At 43.0% G+C, this 16969-nt stretch overlaps 1 protein-coding gene across 2 annotated transcripts in view; it reads right to left on the bottom strand.

Annotated features, from left to right (window-relative positions):
* Positions 1–847: 847 nt before the first annotated feature.
* Positions 848–16969, bottom strand: part of LUZP1 (leucine zipper protein 1) — a 158386-nt gene continuing 142264 nt past the window's right edge. For both annotated transcript variants that reach the window (XM_037828231.1, XM_037828232.1), the window contains 2 exons: positions 6285–9475; positions 848–4984 (listed from right to left, as the gene is read on the bottom strand). In XM_037828231.1, coding sequence (XP_037684159.1) covers positions 4829–4984; positions 6285–9356 — 3228 coding nt within the window. In that variant the 5' untranslated portion in view covers positions 9357–9475 and the 3' untranslated portion in view covers positions 848–4828. The remainder of the gene's footprint in view (positions 4985–6284; positions 9476–16969) is intronic.

Below are 16969 nucleotides of genomic sequence, written 5' to 3'. Positions count from 1 at the left end.
AATCCCTCCTGAGTCTTCTCAACTTGAGAGTTCTCTGCACTGGAATAAGTACCTAAGGCAAAACACCTCACCCCCCCTTTCTTACTCATTTATGTCCTTGAGTTCTTGGAGCATATTATTTTAGAAGGATAAACATTCATGCAGTAAGGAACAGTGCCTGTTCCTTTCCAAGGGCCCCTAAGAGATGAAGTATACTACTATAAATAATACATGTAAGTAATATGTCTTACAGAAAGGCTTCTGGAAATCAGATTTTACTTGTGTTAGTCCATTCCTCCCTATAACTAATCTAAAAGAGGTTTTATTCTTAGGAGGGTTTAAGGGACATTAATGGTCTTACTGAAAACTGAAAATGGCTGGGCTTGAAGTGATAGCAATGGAAAGAATTTGCATATCAGGATCAGGGCAAGTGGTGTAACTGATATAAAGGTAAGAATTAAATGCAGTGGAAACTGTCTGGACTTTGGGGTATGATCTACATTTGAACAGCTCTGCCATTAATTGTAACCTCAGGGAGGTTAATGTATCTGACCCAGTGGTAGGTACTTTTCTGTTTGTTTTTTTAAACAAGTGGCATAGACAGCTTGAGAGGTAATTTTTTGAGTGATGGGGAGCACAGACAGGCCTGAAAATAAACTGTAGCAAAGAAATAATAGTTGATATATGATTCTAATTCCTAGTTAGTTATGTGGGTCCTAGGAATGCCCTTTTCCAAACCTCAGCAACAATTCCAGTCTTTAAAGCAACAATAACTGGCTGGGTATTTAAAATACAGTGAAATATACTAAGCTGCACAGGACACATATATACACAGATGACAACAAAAATGGCAGCACCGAATCACAAGCAGTGGAAACTGGAGAGCTTTATTGGTTACATATTGTGCTGCAGAGCCAACAGCATTAGAGCCAGAGGATACATGCAGACAGGCAGCTTCAACTATACACATGCACCCAAGGGGCCCTGAGTCACCGCTCATGGCTTTGCCCTGGTTTCCAGGGACAGGGTCCAGCCTCCTTGGTCCCATGCTTGGAGCAGGAATGTAGAAGCTGCTGCACCTGGACTCCAAAGGGCAGGGACGAGACCAGAGCACCTGCCTGAGCACGTAGATGTGGACTGACAGAGACTAAGGCCCCCAGCAAAGGGGGGCCTATAATGCAGTAAGTTTGAGGGCCACCTCCCTAGCCCCTCCCCCCTAAATCTTTAAAATACAAAAAAATAGACTTTATTCTCTTAAAAATACATTCCATTCAGTACATGTTCTGAGCTGTGAAGCAGCAGGAAAATAGGGCCCCTTTCCTATGACCTTGGTTGTGAGGCTTTGAGGAGAACCCTGTTCCCCACCCTGGGTGTTGAAAGGATAATCCCTAAAAGCAGCTCTTCCAAAGCAGTCTGTCAGGGTAACAACAACAAATCCACCCCAACAAAGGCAGCCAGGGACCCAGTCCCAGGATCCCTATTCCTTTACTGGAAAGTGGTAGCACTTGGCACTGATCCACTAAATATAAAGAACTAAATTCACCCCAGGACAACAAGTCCAAGAACAATTATAGACCCCCTCCCCCCAAACACACGCCCCATGAGAGGAGGAAGATTTATGTGCAAGCTTGCCTGCAGCCGAGCTTAGAGTCCTTGACCCCACCATAAATCCCTTTAACCCACATTTTAACTGTTGTCATCGCTGAAAAACAAAGCCACAGCTTCTTTGTTCACCACTCTTACAGCTTTTTCTGGTGGTTTTCTTAGTATCAGAGTGGAAAGGGACACAGCAGCAGGTGGAAGACACTAGCTCCACTTCCTCCAACCAAGCAGCTTTGTAGTGCCAAGTCCCACATTCTCACTAAGAACCCTCCCACAACCATATACCTGCCTGTAAGATGTAGACCAGGCTGCAGAATAAGTTTTTCATAAAAGTGAGTTTGTTGGTTGGGACAAGTGAGAATATTTGGCTTGATCAGACAACTACCAGGTCTCCCCTCTACTGAAGGTTTCCTCCAAGGCCCCTAATGGTGAAGCCTGGGTCCAAACGGTCACACCTTGGTTGCTTTTCAGAAACATGCCTTCTAACTCCAGAATCTCAGAGCCTTGCCAGCCATTTGAAACCCAGAGGAATTAAGCCTCCTCCAGCCTTAACTCGTTAAAAAATAGTGCTTTCTGCAATGCTGGGAACATTTTAAAGTAAAATCTATTGTTCAACAGTTTTAAAAGTATGCACATTAAGGAAACAAAATATTTGTCCTGAAATAACTGTTACAGTCAACCCCTATTGCACTCATTTATCAAGATGGCAGCCCTAGCAAGAGGGCGCCATAGCTGTTCCTCTTCCACAGAGCATTATGAGTAGTGGCAGGTATCGGTGCTGCTGAAATGTGGAACGATTCGACTTTGGCAACAGGAACTACAGCACCAGAACCCTGGGTTCCAAGGCCCAAAGACAGGAATTACTAGTGAGATCCTTTTGGGAATGGCTTGGCACCCTTCTGTTTCCACCAGCAGAGAAGAGCCACAGACTTAGTTTCCTATATCCTCAGTTAACCACCATAGAGGTCAGTTTCCATTGGCCTCTCGGGATTGCCGATCAGTAAAGGAGAATGGCAAGGAGGCTAAACGTAAGGGGTTGAAGCCCCAAGCCTGATATTTCTGGCCAATGACCCAGGAAAAGCAGCAAGGAAGAAATCCTGAACTCATCTGAGCATCTGAGGCAGAGATGTGGAGAGGAAAGGTACACCACATGACAATGCCCTTGGACTGACAAAACTCAAGAAAAAGGAAGTCTGTGCAAGACATTCCTGTCCCTGAAAGTAAGGTAGGTGCTTCCCAAACTTCCTCCAGGATTGACAACTCTGATGCAGACAAAGGCTTGATGAACACTGGTTCTCCACACTGAGTGGAGGCAGAGAAGACAACGCAAGAAGCCTACCTCTTGCAAGAAAAATTCTAAAAGAGGCACAGGAACAGGAGATACACAGTCTTGTATTATGAGAAGTACCCTCCCTGAAAGCCAGGAGATACTGTGTGGCACTGGGCAAGCTTTGTGTCACAAAGGGCAGGGACATTACTAATTAAACCCCTTCATTTTATAAGACTGAAAAACCTGAGGCCCACCCAGGGAGCATCTCTCATTTCATCATCACCATGAGATTAAAACATGGGGAAACTGGTAAGAATAAGGTTGGGGGTGGGTGGGTGGGTGGGACTGAAGGCAGGGGAATATACCCCCCAAATCCATGTAGGTTTTCCATATCAAACCCCAAATCCATATGGATGATCCCTTCCAAATATGAGATGGCAGAAACAGAATCTTAAAATGCCCGAGATCCAGGGCCCTTTCAAAGAACTCATTTTATAGTATACCCATAAAATGAGTATGGTATACTCATTTTATAGGAAACAAGCCCCCAAAGGACAATGACTTACCTAAGATCTCACAGTAAGGAAGTAGCAAAGCCATGAAGAAAATCCAGGTTTCCCTGACTCCTGGTCTAATGCCCACTTCCATTAAGAATGCAATAGCATCTGCTTCATAAAGGTAGCCTTTGAAGGAGGTCCTGCTTTGAATTGAGAGGATGCCATAGAAAAAGCTGTGCCAAAATAGGTTTTTTAACTTCCCATATAATTGGTATAAGGAAACTAATCAATTTTTATTTACAAGGCTTCCTGAAAGGTTTGCTGCATTTTGAATTCTATAAAACTAGGGCCCTCAATGGGAATGCATATCACCTTTCCTCTAATTAAGTCATCATAATGATAGTCGACTTGCAGAAATCATGGGCCCACTTCTGTAGGAATGCATCAGCTTGGTAAAGTGCAATACCTCCTCTATGGGGGATGAAAGGAACAGGAGGGAATAATCTCAGTCCATGCCTTTCATGGCTCTATTGCTTTGTGGAGTGACTAGAGGGAAATCACTTCTTCCCGCCATGTTTCCCCCTTGCTGGGCACTTCCTAGAAGGCAGAGATGCTGGGTCAAGTCCCAGCATAGTCTGGAGATATTTCCAAGGTAGAAACAATGAAGTCAGCCTGAAGTCTCCAGTCAGAGGAGAGAAAGGAGGCAATGCCAGCAGCAGTACTGGTGCCCAGAGAAGGAGATGTATGAGGCTTATGCACTTCCGGTTGCCTTTGGAAGGTGAGCAGAGCTCAGGTGGGGGGAGGATGATGTCATTCTGATGGGTACCTGGGCGTGCTTTGCCCCAAGGGAACAATATCAGCCAGGGGGCCAGGTCAGAGGAAGATGAAGCTTTTCTGTCCTAGAATTCCTTAGAGGCAACACAGATCACTTCTGCGTTCAAAGTCTGAGGAAAAGAATTCCAAGGGGGGAAAGGAACGGAAATCCCTTAGATGGAGCTTATGGCTGGTAAGTCTCAATGGGTACTTGGGCCCTTAGGGCAAACGGAGTAAAATGGATGCTGTGAGGAGACTGAGAAATCAGAACATTAAACACACAGAGACAGGGCTGCCCTATGATACAGAAAATCCCACCAAGGAGCAGAGAGTTTTTGGCTGCTGTTGTATAGTGGGGACTCAAGGGGTTTCTATATCTTTCCCCATCTGGGGGCTATAGTGGTCCAAACTACCAGGGAAGAGGGAGAAAAGATTCATGCATCAGGGAAAGGCTGAGCCTGGGTGACTCTGTCCAGCTTGTAGTCTCTGATCCCCTCCGGCTACTTGGCAAAAATGACCTGAGCCATGGCCTGGCTCTCTGCGACGATCTCCCAGCCAAGGCCTGTGTCTAGCCTGATTAACTGGCCTTGGATCCTTTGTGGGGAAGCAAGGTGGGAGAGATGAGAAGCAGGAGCAGTGGGGAGGTAGCAGCCCTCTCCTAGCAGGCTCAGTTTTCATCCGCGCAGGGCCTGACTGGCCTTAACCTTTCCTCGGCGCGTACCCGGCCGGGCTCTGGCAGCCCCTGCTTTGCAGGCAATTCAGACCGATCCAGAGAGTTGTGCAGTCGCCTGTAGACACTCAGTGTGCAGTCTTCACCTTCCTCCTGTGCCAACAAATAATAAAAGTGAACGGTGGAGAATGGTATAGTGAGAAACAAGACACCTGTATATCCCCTACCCCAGTGGGCCCTCTCCATTGGTCCAGACAGACCACAGCGTAACTGCAAAAATATGCTTTTGCCTCAGTACAGACCAATATGAGTTCCTTGGAAATCAACAGACTCTGAGCTCCAAGCATAAAATGGGAGGCTCACATATGAACAGAAGCCCTTTTTACTGTTCTCCTTGCTCCTCCCAAGCAAATGTAGATCACAGAAAATGCAAGTATGAGTGAGAAAGATAGGCTGGCAGGCTAGGGAAAGCATGGGATTTAGAGACAAGACTCTTAGATTCAAATCCTGACTCTTCCAGGAACTCACTTGGGTGACCTTGGGTAAGGCACTTTGTGTCGCTGACCCTGTTTTCTACATCTGAAAAATGGGGATAATACCTGCCCACAGGGCTGTTGGAAGGACTGAATGACACAGTGAGTGTTTTGTAAAGTTTTAAGTGCAATGTCGAGACTTAGAGGGCTTTTCAAGTTAACATAGGGTCTGTTGCCTTTTAAAGTAAGTGTGTCTAGATCCAAGATATCTTTCTTCAGTTTCCATTCTAAAAGACATCCCCAGGAGCTTCTCCTTCAGATACTGTTCTGACATCTGACTCTCAACAAGGCAGGTGGTTCTGAATTTATCTGTCCTGTAGATAAATACCAAACCAGCCTCCTCAGAGTGATGATATAGTGGGCAAAAGAAAGACCCTCGGGCATAAAGCTTGTAAAGTAGGCCCAGTGTCAACACTACCTGTCTTTGTTCCTTATGCCAGCAGCCTACAAAGATCTGCTGTCTAAAACAAGGCAGCCAAGAACTTGTTTACCTGGCTCCCCTCTCTGTACATTATGGGAAGTGCACCAGGCCTTTCTCTCAGGACTTCCCATCAGCTGCAGGAAGTTCTTGTGCCTCCAGGGTCTCCTCTGTGAGGCCATAAAGAGCTCCTTTGGCTACTCTGGCAAATCAAGAGAACAGTGGCCATCTCCTTTTTGTGTGGCCTTCATATGTGGGGGCAAAACAGGGGAGACAAATTAGAAAACGGGTTTTGCAAGTTTACGCTGCTTTCTGCCAAATACCTTCTTCAACTCAGGCCAAATCCTCCTGATTTTCAACAGTTCTACTCAGTGTTTCTCAGCCCCGTAGTTTCCTCAGTCCTGGGTCACAAGGTGAGAGCAGAGGGGAGCAAAGGAGATAGGGAGGAAAAGGGAAAATGGAAGGAGAGGGGAAGGAAGAGAGGAAAAGAAATGGGACTTACCAGGCCTGCTGAATGGATCCAGGCTGCAGCAGTGACAGCGTCTCCTGCCCGATTCCGGCGGGTGAGAACCTCTGACACAGTGAGGCTACTTTGGGTCCTTCTGGGGGAGAGCTCAGGTGCATCCCCTGAATTTCCTACCCTTTGAGTGCTCTGCTCAGAAAGATAGGACCTGGGCTGTTCAAGTTCTGAGAAGTCTGTGGAAGATCTCTGAGTATACGCATTAGTATAATCCACATTTTTACCTATTTGGGTTAGGGAATCTTCTACAGAGTTCAAGTCTCGCCTACTCTTCCAGGCATTTCGCACAGTAACATGCCGGGCATCTGTAGAACCCACTTCTGAAGGGGCACCATGGCTTTTCCACCTGATTGTCTCCGCTGGGGATGCATGGCTATTTCTCTCGACAGGGTCTGATGGCTTGATTATAATGCTGCTCCGAGAGACCACCATTTCTGGCCTGCTCTTCTGGGGCCCATCTGCCATTCTTTCAGGTTCTGTGAGCTGCAGGGTGATGTCATGTTTGTGAATGGAGAGCTCAAAAGGGGTGCTAACATGGTTGCTAACTGATGTGAGCTCCTGTGGCCCAACCTGGATGTTGCTGGTGGACATGTGCCTCTCCTTCAAGGCTTCACTTGGGGTGGCTCTAGGGCTGCTGCTGTCTGAGGGATAGATAGTAATGCTACTTGTCACTTTGTTTAGCCCCAGTTTGGAAGTGGATTTCTGTTTCTCCATTGCAGCCTCGGTTCTAGATCCTCCCATGATTTTTTTCACATCCTTATCAATGATAACAGGTTTGATGATAGCTCTGGACCGTAAGGCCTCCCTGGGACTGAAGGGTCTTTGGCTTTTTGCCCCAGCACCATTGGCCTCTGGGAACTCCACAGCATTAGTAGAGGCCCTGACAGGTTTCACAGATTCACCTTCTGTTCCAGCATCTTTATCATTCTCAAACAGGGATGTTCTAAGGCCCCCTCGAGATTTGGCTTTTTCTCTAGAGTTAAGCAGCTGTTTGGGCTCTGGCTCTGGAGTGAGAGTTGTGTTTACCAACTTGGCAGTAACAAGGGATCCTATATCCAAATCATCATCTGAGTCTGGTTTCTCTCTGCCACTACATTTGATAACATGACACTTCAGGGCTTCATGTTGACTGCTGTCTTCCATCACAACTGCTACAGGTTGATCAACTCCATCTTTATTTGGAGTTGAAAAGCCCTGAAGGATGTTCTCTTGGCTTCTGGAGCTAAAAGGATACTTTGATAAAACAGGAGCCTTGGAATTTGGGAAACTGCTATCAGCCTCCTGGCCAGTGGCAGACTTTTTGCCCTTTGAGAGACTTTCTGAGGAGGATCTTCGAGATGAGACCAAAACTCCAACAGTCTTAGAACTACCAGAGTCTGTAGCCTGAGATATTTGACTTCCACTGCTTGGCACCTGTCCCCTCTTGCCAAAGAGGGCCTCAGAGGAGGTATCAGAAGTCTTGTCAGCTCTACCCAAAGTGTCATTGGGAATAGATCCATGGGTGGTGTCACTGAATGTCCGTGTTGTCTTCTCTACTTTTCCTCTCAACCCACTCTCAGTGCCTGGCTTGGGAGTTCCCTTCCAAACTTTATTGTGCTCTTGGGCCGCTGGCGGGTAACGGCTGAGCACTGATGGCTGCTCCCTAGATTTCTTCCCTTCACTCTGAGCGGAGCCAGATGCAAATCGGTCTTCAGTTCTCTTTGTCTCCTGAGTCCCACTGTCTGTACCTGTCCCTATCCCCATGTTGGAAGCTTTGGCTGCCCTCCTGTTGGTGAAACTGGGAGAGGAAACCTGCCGGTTGCCAAGAGAATAGTTTTCATTATTGAGAGCAGTCTCCCTGTTTCGGTGTCTTTCCCGCTTATGCTGAGGGGACGGTTCCCGGGATGTGTGCTTGGTCACGAAGGCCTCACTCCCGTGGCCTCTGAGCTTAGTCCTCTCATGCCTGCCTTTGCTGGACAAGAAAGTGTCTTCCCCTTCTACCTCCCCATTTTCTAACTCTTTCTGCTTCTTGATTTGTAGCTTTATCTCCTCCAGCTGGTTGGCTAAGAGTTTGTTTTTATTTTGTTCACTCAGGTAATTATCCTGAAGGTCATTATTTTTGGCCCTCATTTTCTTAAGCTCTTCTTCCAAAGATTCAAAATGTCTGATCTGTGTCTTAAGTTTCTCAATCTCTTGGGTAAGGTCTTTTACTTTGTTGTCTTCCTGATTTCTGTTCTTCTCGTTTTCTGATTTGTTTCTTGTTTCATTCTCTACCTGTTTCAGATAATCCAGAGTGCCCTTCCTTCTTGATTCTTTGGACGGCAGTGTGGAAGAGATACCATCCTCAATCCGTAGGTCATTCCTTTCTAGAAGATTGGAAGCATTTCTTGTATAATCTCGGTTCATTTTTTTGTTCTGCTCCAGTTTTTGAGTGAGCTCCTTTATCAATTTCTCATTTTCTTTCTCCTTTTCATTCAAATATTTTCTCTCACTAACAAAGCTCAGAGTTAATGACTTCAGCTTTTCTAACTCTGACACTAAACTCTGCTCAGTTTTATCCAGGCGGTCCTCGGAAGATTCCAGTTCTTTCACTTTGATCCTGAGCATTTCCAGCTCAGAGGAGATTTTCTTGGTCAGGTTTCTCTCCTCATTCAGGCTCAAACAAAGCTGAGTACAGTCATTCTTACTCCTGCTAAAAGCCTCCTCTAACTTTTCCAGTTCTGCCATTCGTTTCTGAAGCCGCTCAATCTCAGATTTCAGTTCTCTGGTGAGGTTTTCCTCTTCTTCAAGTTTCTCCTTCATCAGCTGACACAGATCCTCTGCTTTCTTAATTTCTTCATCTTTGCCCTCAATTCTCAGCACCCTCTGGCGCAGCACTTCAATCTCAGCCAGCATGCTAGAGTTGCTGCCTTCTGCCTGAATCACTTTGTCCTGGAGATCCAAGAGCTCATCTTCTGCTTTCTGTAGGTTTTTTGTAGCCTCCTCCAACTCATCAAGGCGGCGGCTTAGACTCTGTAACTTAAACCGCAGGTGGCGACTGGAGGCAGTATCCTTGTAGTTTGTAAATTCGGCCATGACTACTGCTAGCCAATATGAGCTCCTAGAGGCATCCAATTCCACTCGAGGAGATGGGAAATGGTTACCTTTTCCTTGGCATCCACAACCTTTTTTGGCAGCTGAAGACCATTATCAGTCTACAGAAGGAAAGCAGAAAGCACACCAATCAGCAAATCTAAAACCTGTACGTCAGTTCCCATTTGTAATTCTTGTGCCTAGAACATCACAGGTGCTCAAATTTTTTGAATGAACTTGAATAAACTTCCACGAAAACACTGGTTCTTTCTGGCCGGTACTGAGCCTATACCTAGTGTAACCCTAATGAAGAATGCCGCTAGTGACAGCATAGCAAAGAGACCCTTGAGGTAGAATGCCTCATTTCTCATGGCAGGATATAAGAAATCTTTGCCATCTGCTACCTGCAAACCTGAGAAGAGTCATTAACCTTTCCACAAGTCATTAAGTAAACTGAGCTTCAGCTTTACTTAGTTGTAAAATGGGGATAATGATGTCTGCCCTATCTCTAGCTATTGCTGTTCTGAGACAATGCATGGAGAATGCTCTTGGTAAATGACAAAGCACTAAACAGTCCTAAGATTATTATAAGGAAAAAGTTATCTCTTAAGAGCTACTGTGACTAAAAGTGATAAAAATTAATCCATAGCTTCACAATGTAGTAAACAAATGTTCCCCCATCTTTTTTCATAACACTATCTTTCCCAAAAGTGGTGGGGATATCTTTAAGAGAAACCTGGGTATGACTTAGATGCCCTTACCAGCCAACAGGCAGCTTTTTTCTATAAATTTTACCTTCTGGCATTTTAACAGAAATGCCCCAGACATTTAGTCAATTTTTCCATCTCCGTAAGAATGCTATATAATTAAAACAAAAGGAATGGTTTGTTTTTTGAAAGCCATTTCATTAGGGATATACACCAAACATAGTATGTTGCTCTGAGGAAAGGGAGAAAGGGCAAAGTCAAAGTGAACTTTAATGTCGTATTCAACTTCCTCATTTTTTAAAATATGAGAATGGATTCATATATGTATTTTTAAATACTTTAACAAAAGGGAAAGAACACCTTTTATGAACAGTAAGTTCTTCAGAATTAAAAAGTAGACAATAGACTCCCATTTCCACCAGATAACCTGGACAAACCAGATAACCTGGAAAACCTCTTACTGTAAATTCCTTAAAATGCTGAATAAAATATAACAACAATCAAATATATGGTTGATCTCACAGTAACGGACATCCCAAGTAAAATCAAAGACAAAAGGAAGATCAAAGGAAAAAACAGAGAAGTTTAAACTATTTAGGCTGTCCTAATGGGGTTTTATAGGTCTTCAGAGTCAAGGAGCTTGGGTATTAACAGTCATGCAGGTAAAAGAGACAAGGCTTTAAGCCCAATAAAGTGGAGACTTGGAAAGTAGACCCCACTCCTGCCTGTCTAAAGCTAGGACCACTCGGAAGCTACAGTTTCAGAAAAGGAGTAGACCAGTGGGGGTGGGGAATCACCCCACTGACAGAGGAAGAGATCACAGGTCCTGGGCTGTGTTAGGGAGGAAAAGGGAGGAATATCCCTTGAGAATTTGTAACCTTGGGCCTGCCCTCACTTGAGTTTAGAGTTCAAATTTATACATACCTTAGTGGTCCAAGACCATTCTGCCCTCACTGAGAAACTAACATAAAATGGTCTCAGTCTAGTACTATCACTGGGAAACCTGGCAGAGGTAAACAAAAGTACTCTGGAGGGACAAAGTCCCTTACCAGGGTCACACTGGATCCATGGAAAAAGTCTTGCTGAACCCGACATTATAATTCCAAATTACAAAACACATGAGGCTCAATCTTTTACTATGAATAAGTAAAGCAGGATTATACCAACAAGAACCAAACTGAGTAAGATTATCGACTGGGGACCATAAAATTAAATACATTGCAATGTTTAAAGACATAAAAGAAGGAATAAAAAGCAGGAGAAAGGAACAAGATGTTAACAACAAAGATCAGAAGATCTGAAAATTAAAAAGAGCAGCTAGAAATAAGAAAATTAGACATAAATGAAGAGAGAATAATGGTCAAGAAGAGGTATAAGTAAATGACAAAAGGCTGAACATAGTTTAAAAGATGGGGGGAAAATGAAAGAGTGATTAATAAAGGAAATAAAGAGGCACAAAATGAGGAAATCCAAATGAGGCAGTCCAAAAGGAAGGAACTGAGAAAATGGAGAAGAAGCAATATTTGAAGAGATACTGGCTATGGATTTTCTAGAGTTGATGAAAGACATGGACTTCATATTCAGGAAGCAAAGTCCTAAGCAGGATAAAAACGAAATATGCACCTAGAGACAGCATAAGGAGATAAAGCAGAATACAACAAAGAGAAGATCTTATAAAAGAAAAAAGGACAAATATTCTATGAGGAAGGAACAGTTGAACTAGCTTCTCACTGGCAACTTTAGTTGTCCTTTAGTTTAAAAGACGTGGAAAAATCTTTAAGGTTCTAAAAGAAAGTAACTGTAAACCTACAAATATATACCCAGGTAAATTATAAAAGAAGGTAGAATTAATCAGACTTTCAGAACAATCAAATGAAAATAAAAACGTGAGTATTTGTTACTAACAGACCTTCAATGAAAAAACTACTGAAGATGTACTCCAGAAGGCAGAAATTGATACCATAAAAAAGGTGTGAAATACAAAAAATAAGAACAGTAAGCAAAGAAATAGACCCAAATAAACACTGACTCAGTTTAAGCAGTAACAAAATTTAACTGGGGGGTGGGGGGAGGGGAGTTAAAACAAAAGTGTAATTAAAATACTAGACAACAATAACGTAAGTCAAAGAGAGAGATCAGAATTAAGTGTTCTAAAGATCTTGTATTGTTTGGGAAGAGAACAGAAATATAATTAACTTTAGACTTTAAGATGCATATTAAACATTTAAGGACAGTCATTAAATGAATAAAAAGGAATACAGCTTTTAAGCCAATAGAGAGGAAAGGAAAAAAACTAATGTTTGGAGGCGGGGCAAGATGGCAGACTGGTGAGCTGTATGTTTTAGTTACTCCTCCAGGAAAGTAGGTAGAAAGCCAAGAACTGCGTGGACTGGACACCACAGAGCAATCTGACTTTGGGCATACTTCATACAACACTCATGAAAACGTGGAACTGCTGAGATCAGCGAAATCTGTAAGTTTTTGCGGCCAGGGGACCCGCGCCCCTCCCTGCCAGGCTCAGTCCCGGGGGAGGAGGGGCTGTCAGCTCCGGGAAGGAGAAGGCAGCACTGCAGTGGCAGCCCTTATTGGAAACTCATTCTACTGATTCAAACTCCAACCATAGATAGACTGAGACCAGACACCAGAGAATCTGAGAGCAGCCAGCCCAGCAGAGAGGAGACAGGCATAGAAAAAAAACAACACGAAAAACTCCAAAATAAAAGCGGAGGATTTTTGGAGTTCTGGTGAACATAGAAAGGGGAAGGGCCCTGAGGCGCATATGCAAATCCTGAAGAAAAGTTGATCTCTCTGCCCTGTGGACCTTTCCTTAATGGCCCTGGTTGCTTTGTCTCTTAGCATTTCAATAACCCATTAGATCTCTGAGGAGGGCCCGTTTTTTTTTTGTTTGTTTGTTTTTTTTAATCCTTTTTTCTTTTTCTAAAACAATTACTCTAAGAAGCCCAATACAGAAAGCTTCAAAGACTTGCTATTTGGGCAGGTCAAGTCAAGAGCAGAACTAGGAGAGCTCTGAGACCAAACGCAATAATCCAGTGGCTGAGAAAATTCACTAAACACCACAACTTCCCAAGAAAAGGGGGGTGTCCGCTCACAGCCATCATCCTGGTGGACAGGAAACACTCCTGCCCATCGCCAGCCCCATAGCCCAGAACTGCCCCAGACAACCCAGTGTGACGGAAGTGCTTCAAATAACAGGCACACACCACAAAACTGGGCGTGGACATTAGCCTTCCTGGCAACCTCAGCTGATTGTCCCAGAGTTGGGAAGGTAGAGCAGTGTGAATTAACAAAGCACCATTCAGCCATCATTTCAGCAGACTGGGAGCCTCCCTACACAGCCCAGCAGCCCAGAACTGCCCTGGGGGGACGGCACTCACCTGTGACATAGCACAGTCATCCCTCAACAGAGGACCAGGGGGTGCACGGCCTGGAAGAGGGGCCCACTTGCAAGTCTCAGGAGCCATACGCCAATACCAAAGACTTGTGGGTCAGTGGCAGAGACAAACTGTGGCAGGACTGAACTGAAGGATTAGACTATTGCAACAGCTTTAAAACTCTAGGATCACCAGGGATATTTGATTGTTAGAGCCACCCCCCCCTCCCTGACTGCCCAGAAACACGCCCCATATACAGGGCAGGCAACACCAACTACACACGCAAGCTTGGTACACCAATTGGACCCCACAAGACTCACTCACCCACTCACCAAAAAGGCTAAGCAGGGGAGAACTGGCTTGTGGAGAACAGGTGGCTCATGGACGCCACCTGCTGGTTAGTTAGAGAAAGTGTACTCCACGAAGATGTAGATCTGATAAATTAGAGATAAGGACTTCAATTGGTCTACAAATCCTAAAAGAACCCTATCAAGTTCAGCAAATGCCACGAGGCCAAAAACAACAGAAAATTATAAAGCATATGAAAAAACCAGACGATATGGATAACCCAAGCCCAAGCACCCAAATCAAAAGACCAGAAGAGACACAGCACCTAGAGCAGCTACTCAAAGAACTAAAGATGAACAATGAGACCATAGTATGGGAGATAAAGGAAATCAAGAAGACCCTAGAAGAGCATAAAGAAGACATTGCAAGACTAAATAAAAAAATGGATGATCTTATGGGAATTAAAGAAACTGTTGACCAAATTAAAAAGATTCTGGACACTCATAGTACAAGACTAGAGGAAGTTGAACAACGAATCAGTGACCTCGAAGATGACAGAATGGAAAATGAAAGCATAAAAGAAAGAATGGGGAAAAAAATTGAAAAAATCGAAATGGACCTCAGGGATATGATAGATAATATGAAACGTCCAAATATAAGACTCATTGGTGTCCCAGAAGGGGAAGAAAAGGGTAAAGGTCTAGGAAGAGTATTCAAAGAAATTGTTGGGGAAAACTTCCCAAATCTTCTAAACAACATAAATACACAAATCATAAATGCTCAGCGAACTCCAAATAGAATAAATCCAAATAAACCCACTCCGAGACATATACTGATCACACTATCAAACACAGAAGAGAAGGAACAAGTTCTGAAAGCAGCAAGAGAAAAGCAATTCACCACATACAAAGGAAACAGCATAAGACTAAGTAGTGACTACTCAGCAACCACCATGGAGGCGAGAAGGCAGTGGCACGATATATTTAAAATTCTGAGTGAGAAAAATTTCCAGCCAAAAATACTTTATCCAGCAAAGCTCTCCTTCAAATTTGAGGGAGAGCTTAAATTTTTCACAGACAAACAAATGCTGAGAGAATTTGCTAACAAGAGACCTGCCCTACTGGAGATACTCAAAGGAGCCCTACAGACAGAGAACAAAGAAAGGACAGAGAGACTTGGAGAAAGGTTCAGTACTAAAGAGATTTGGTATGGGTACAATAAAGGATATTAATAGACAGAGGGGAAAAATATGACAAACATAAACCAAAGGATAAGATGGCTGATTCAAGAAATGCCTTCACGGTTATAACGTTGAATGTAAATGGATTAAAATCGCCAATTAAAAGATATAGATTCGCAGAATGGATCAAAAAAAGTGAACCATCAATATGTTGCATACAAGAGATTCATCTTAGACACAGGGACACAAAGAAACTGAAAGTGAAAGGATGGAAAAAAATATTTCATGCAAGCTACAGCCAAACGAAAGCAGGTGTAGCAATATTAATCTCAGATAAAATAGACTTCAAATGCAGGATGTTTTGAGAGACAAAGAAGGCCACTACGTACTAATAAAAGGGGCAATTCAGCAAGAAGAAATAACAATCGTAAATGTCTATGCACCCAACCAAGGTGCCACAAAATACATGAGAGAAACACTGGCAAAACTAAAGGAAGCAATTGATGTTTCCACAATAATTGTGGGAGACTTCAACACATCACTCTCTCCTATAGATAGATCAACCAGACAGAAGACCAATAAGGAAATTGAAAACCTAAACAATCTGATAAATGAATTAGATTTAACAGACATATACAGGACATTACATCCCAAATCAACAGGATACACATACTTTTCTAGTGCTCACGGAACTTTCTCCAGAATAGATCATATGCTGGGACATAAAACAAGCCTCAATAAATTTAAAAAGATTGAAATTATTCAAAGCACATTCTCTGACCACAATGGAATACAATTAGAAGTCAATAACCATCAGAGACTTAGAAAATTCACAAATACCTGGAGGTTAAACAACACACTCCTAAACAATCAGTGGGTTAACGAAGAAATAGCAAGAGAAATTGCTAAATATATAGAGACGAATGAAAATGAGAACACAACATACCAAAACCTATGGGATGCAGCAAAAGCAGTGCTGAGGGGGAAATTTATAGCACTAAACACATATATTAAAAAGGAAGAAAGAGCCAAAATCAAAGAACTAATGGATCAACTGAAGAAGCTAGAAAATGAACAGCAAACCAATCCTAAACCAAGTACAAGAAAAGAAATAACAAGGATTAAAGCAGAAATAAATGACATAGAGAACAAAAAAACAATAGAGAGGATAAATATCACCAAAAGTTGGTTCTTTGAGAAGATCAACAAGATTGACAAGCCCCTAGCTAGACTGACAAAATCAAAAAGAGAGAAGACCCATATAAACAAAATAATGAATGAAAAAGGTGACATAACTGCAGATCCTGAAGAAATTAAAAAAATTATAAGAGGATACTATGAACAACTGTATGGCAACAAACTGGATAATGTAGAGGAAATGGACAATTTCCTGGAAACATATGAACAACCTAGACTGACCAGAGAAGAAATAGAAGACCTCAACCAACCCATCACAAGCAAAGAGATCCAATCAGTCATCAAAAATCTTCCCACAAATAAATGCCCAGGGCCAGATGGCTTCACAGGGGAATTCTACAAAACTTTCCAGAAAGAACTGACACCAATCTTATTCAAACTCTTTCAAAACATTGAAGAAAATGGAACACTACCTAACTCATTTTATGAAGCTAACATCAATCTAATACCAAAACCAGGCAAAGATGTTACAAAAAAGGAAAACTACCGGCCAATCTCCCTAATGAATATAGATGCAAAAATCCTCAACAAAATACTTGCAAATCGAATCCAAAGACACATTAAAAAAATCATACACCATGACCAAGTGGGGTTCATTCCAGGCATGCAAGGATGGTTCAACATAAGAAAATCAATCAATGTATTACAACACATTAACAAGTCAAAAGGGAAAAATCAATTGACCATCTCAATAGATGCTGAAAAAGCATTTGACAAAATCCAACATCCCTTTTTGATAAAAACACTTCAAAAGGTAGGAATTGAAGGAAACTTCCTCAACATGATAAAGAGCATATATGAAAAACCGACAGCCAGCATAGTACTCAATGGTGAGAGACTGAAAGCCTTCCC

Source organism: Choloepus didactylus, chromosome 2 (assembly GCF_015220235.1).
Source record: "Choloepus didactylus isolate mChoDid1 chromosome 2, mChoDid1.pri, whole genome shotgun sequence".
Lineage (NCBI taxonomy): Eukaryota > Metazoa > Chordata > Mammalia > Pilosa > Megalonychidae > Choloepus > Choloepus didactylus.
Note: the sequence above shows the minus strand (reverse complement) of the source record. Positions and strands in the feature narration are given on the sequence as shown.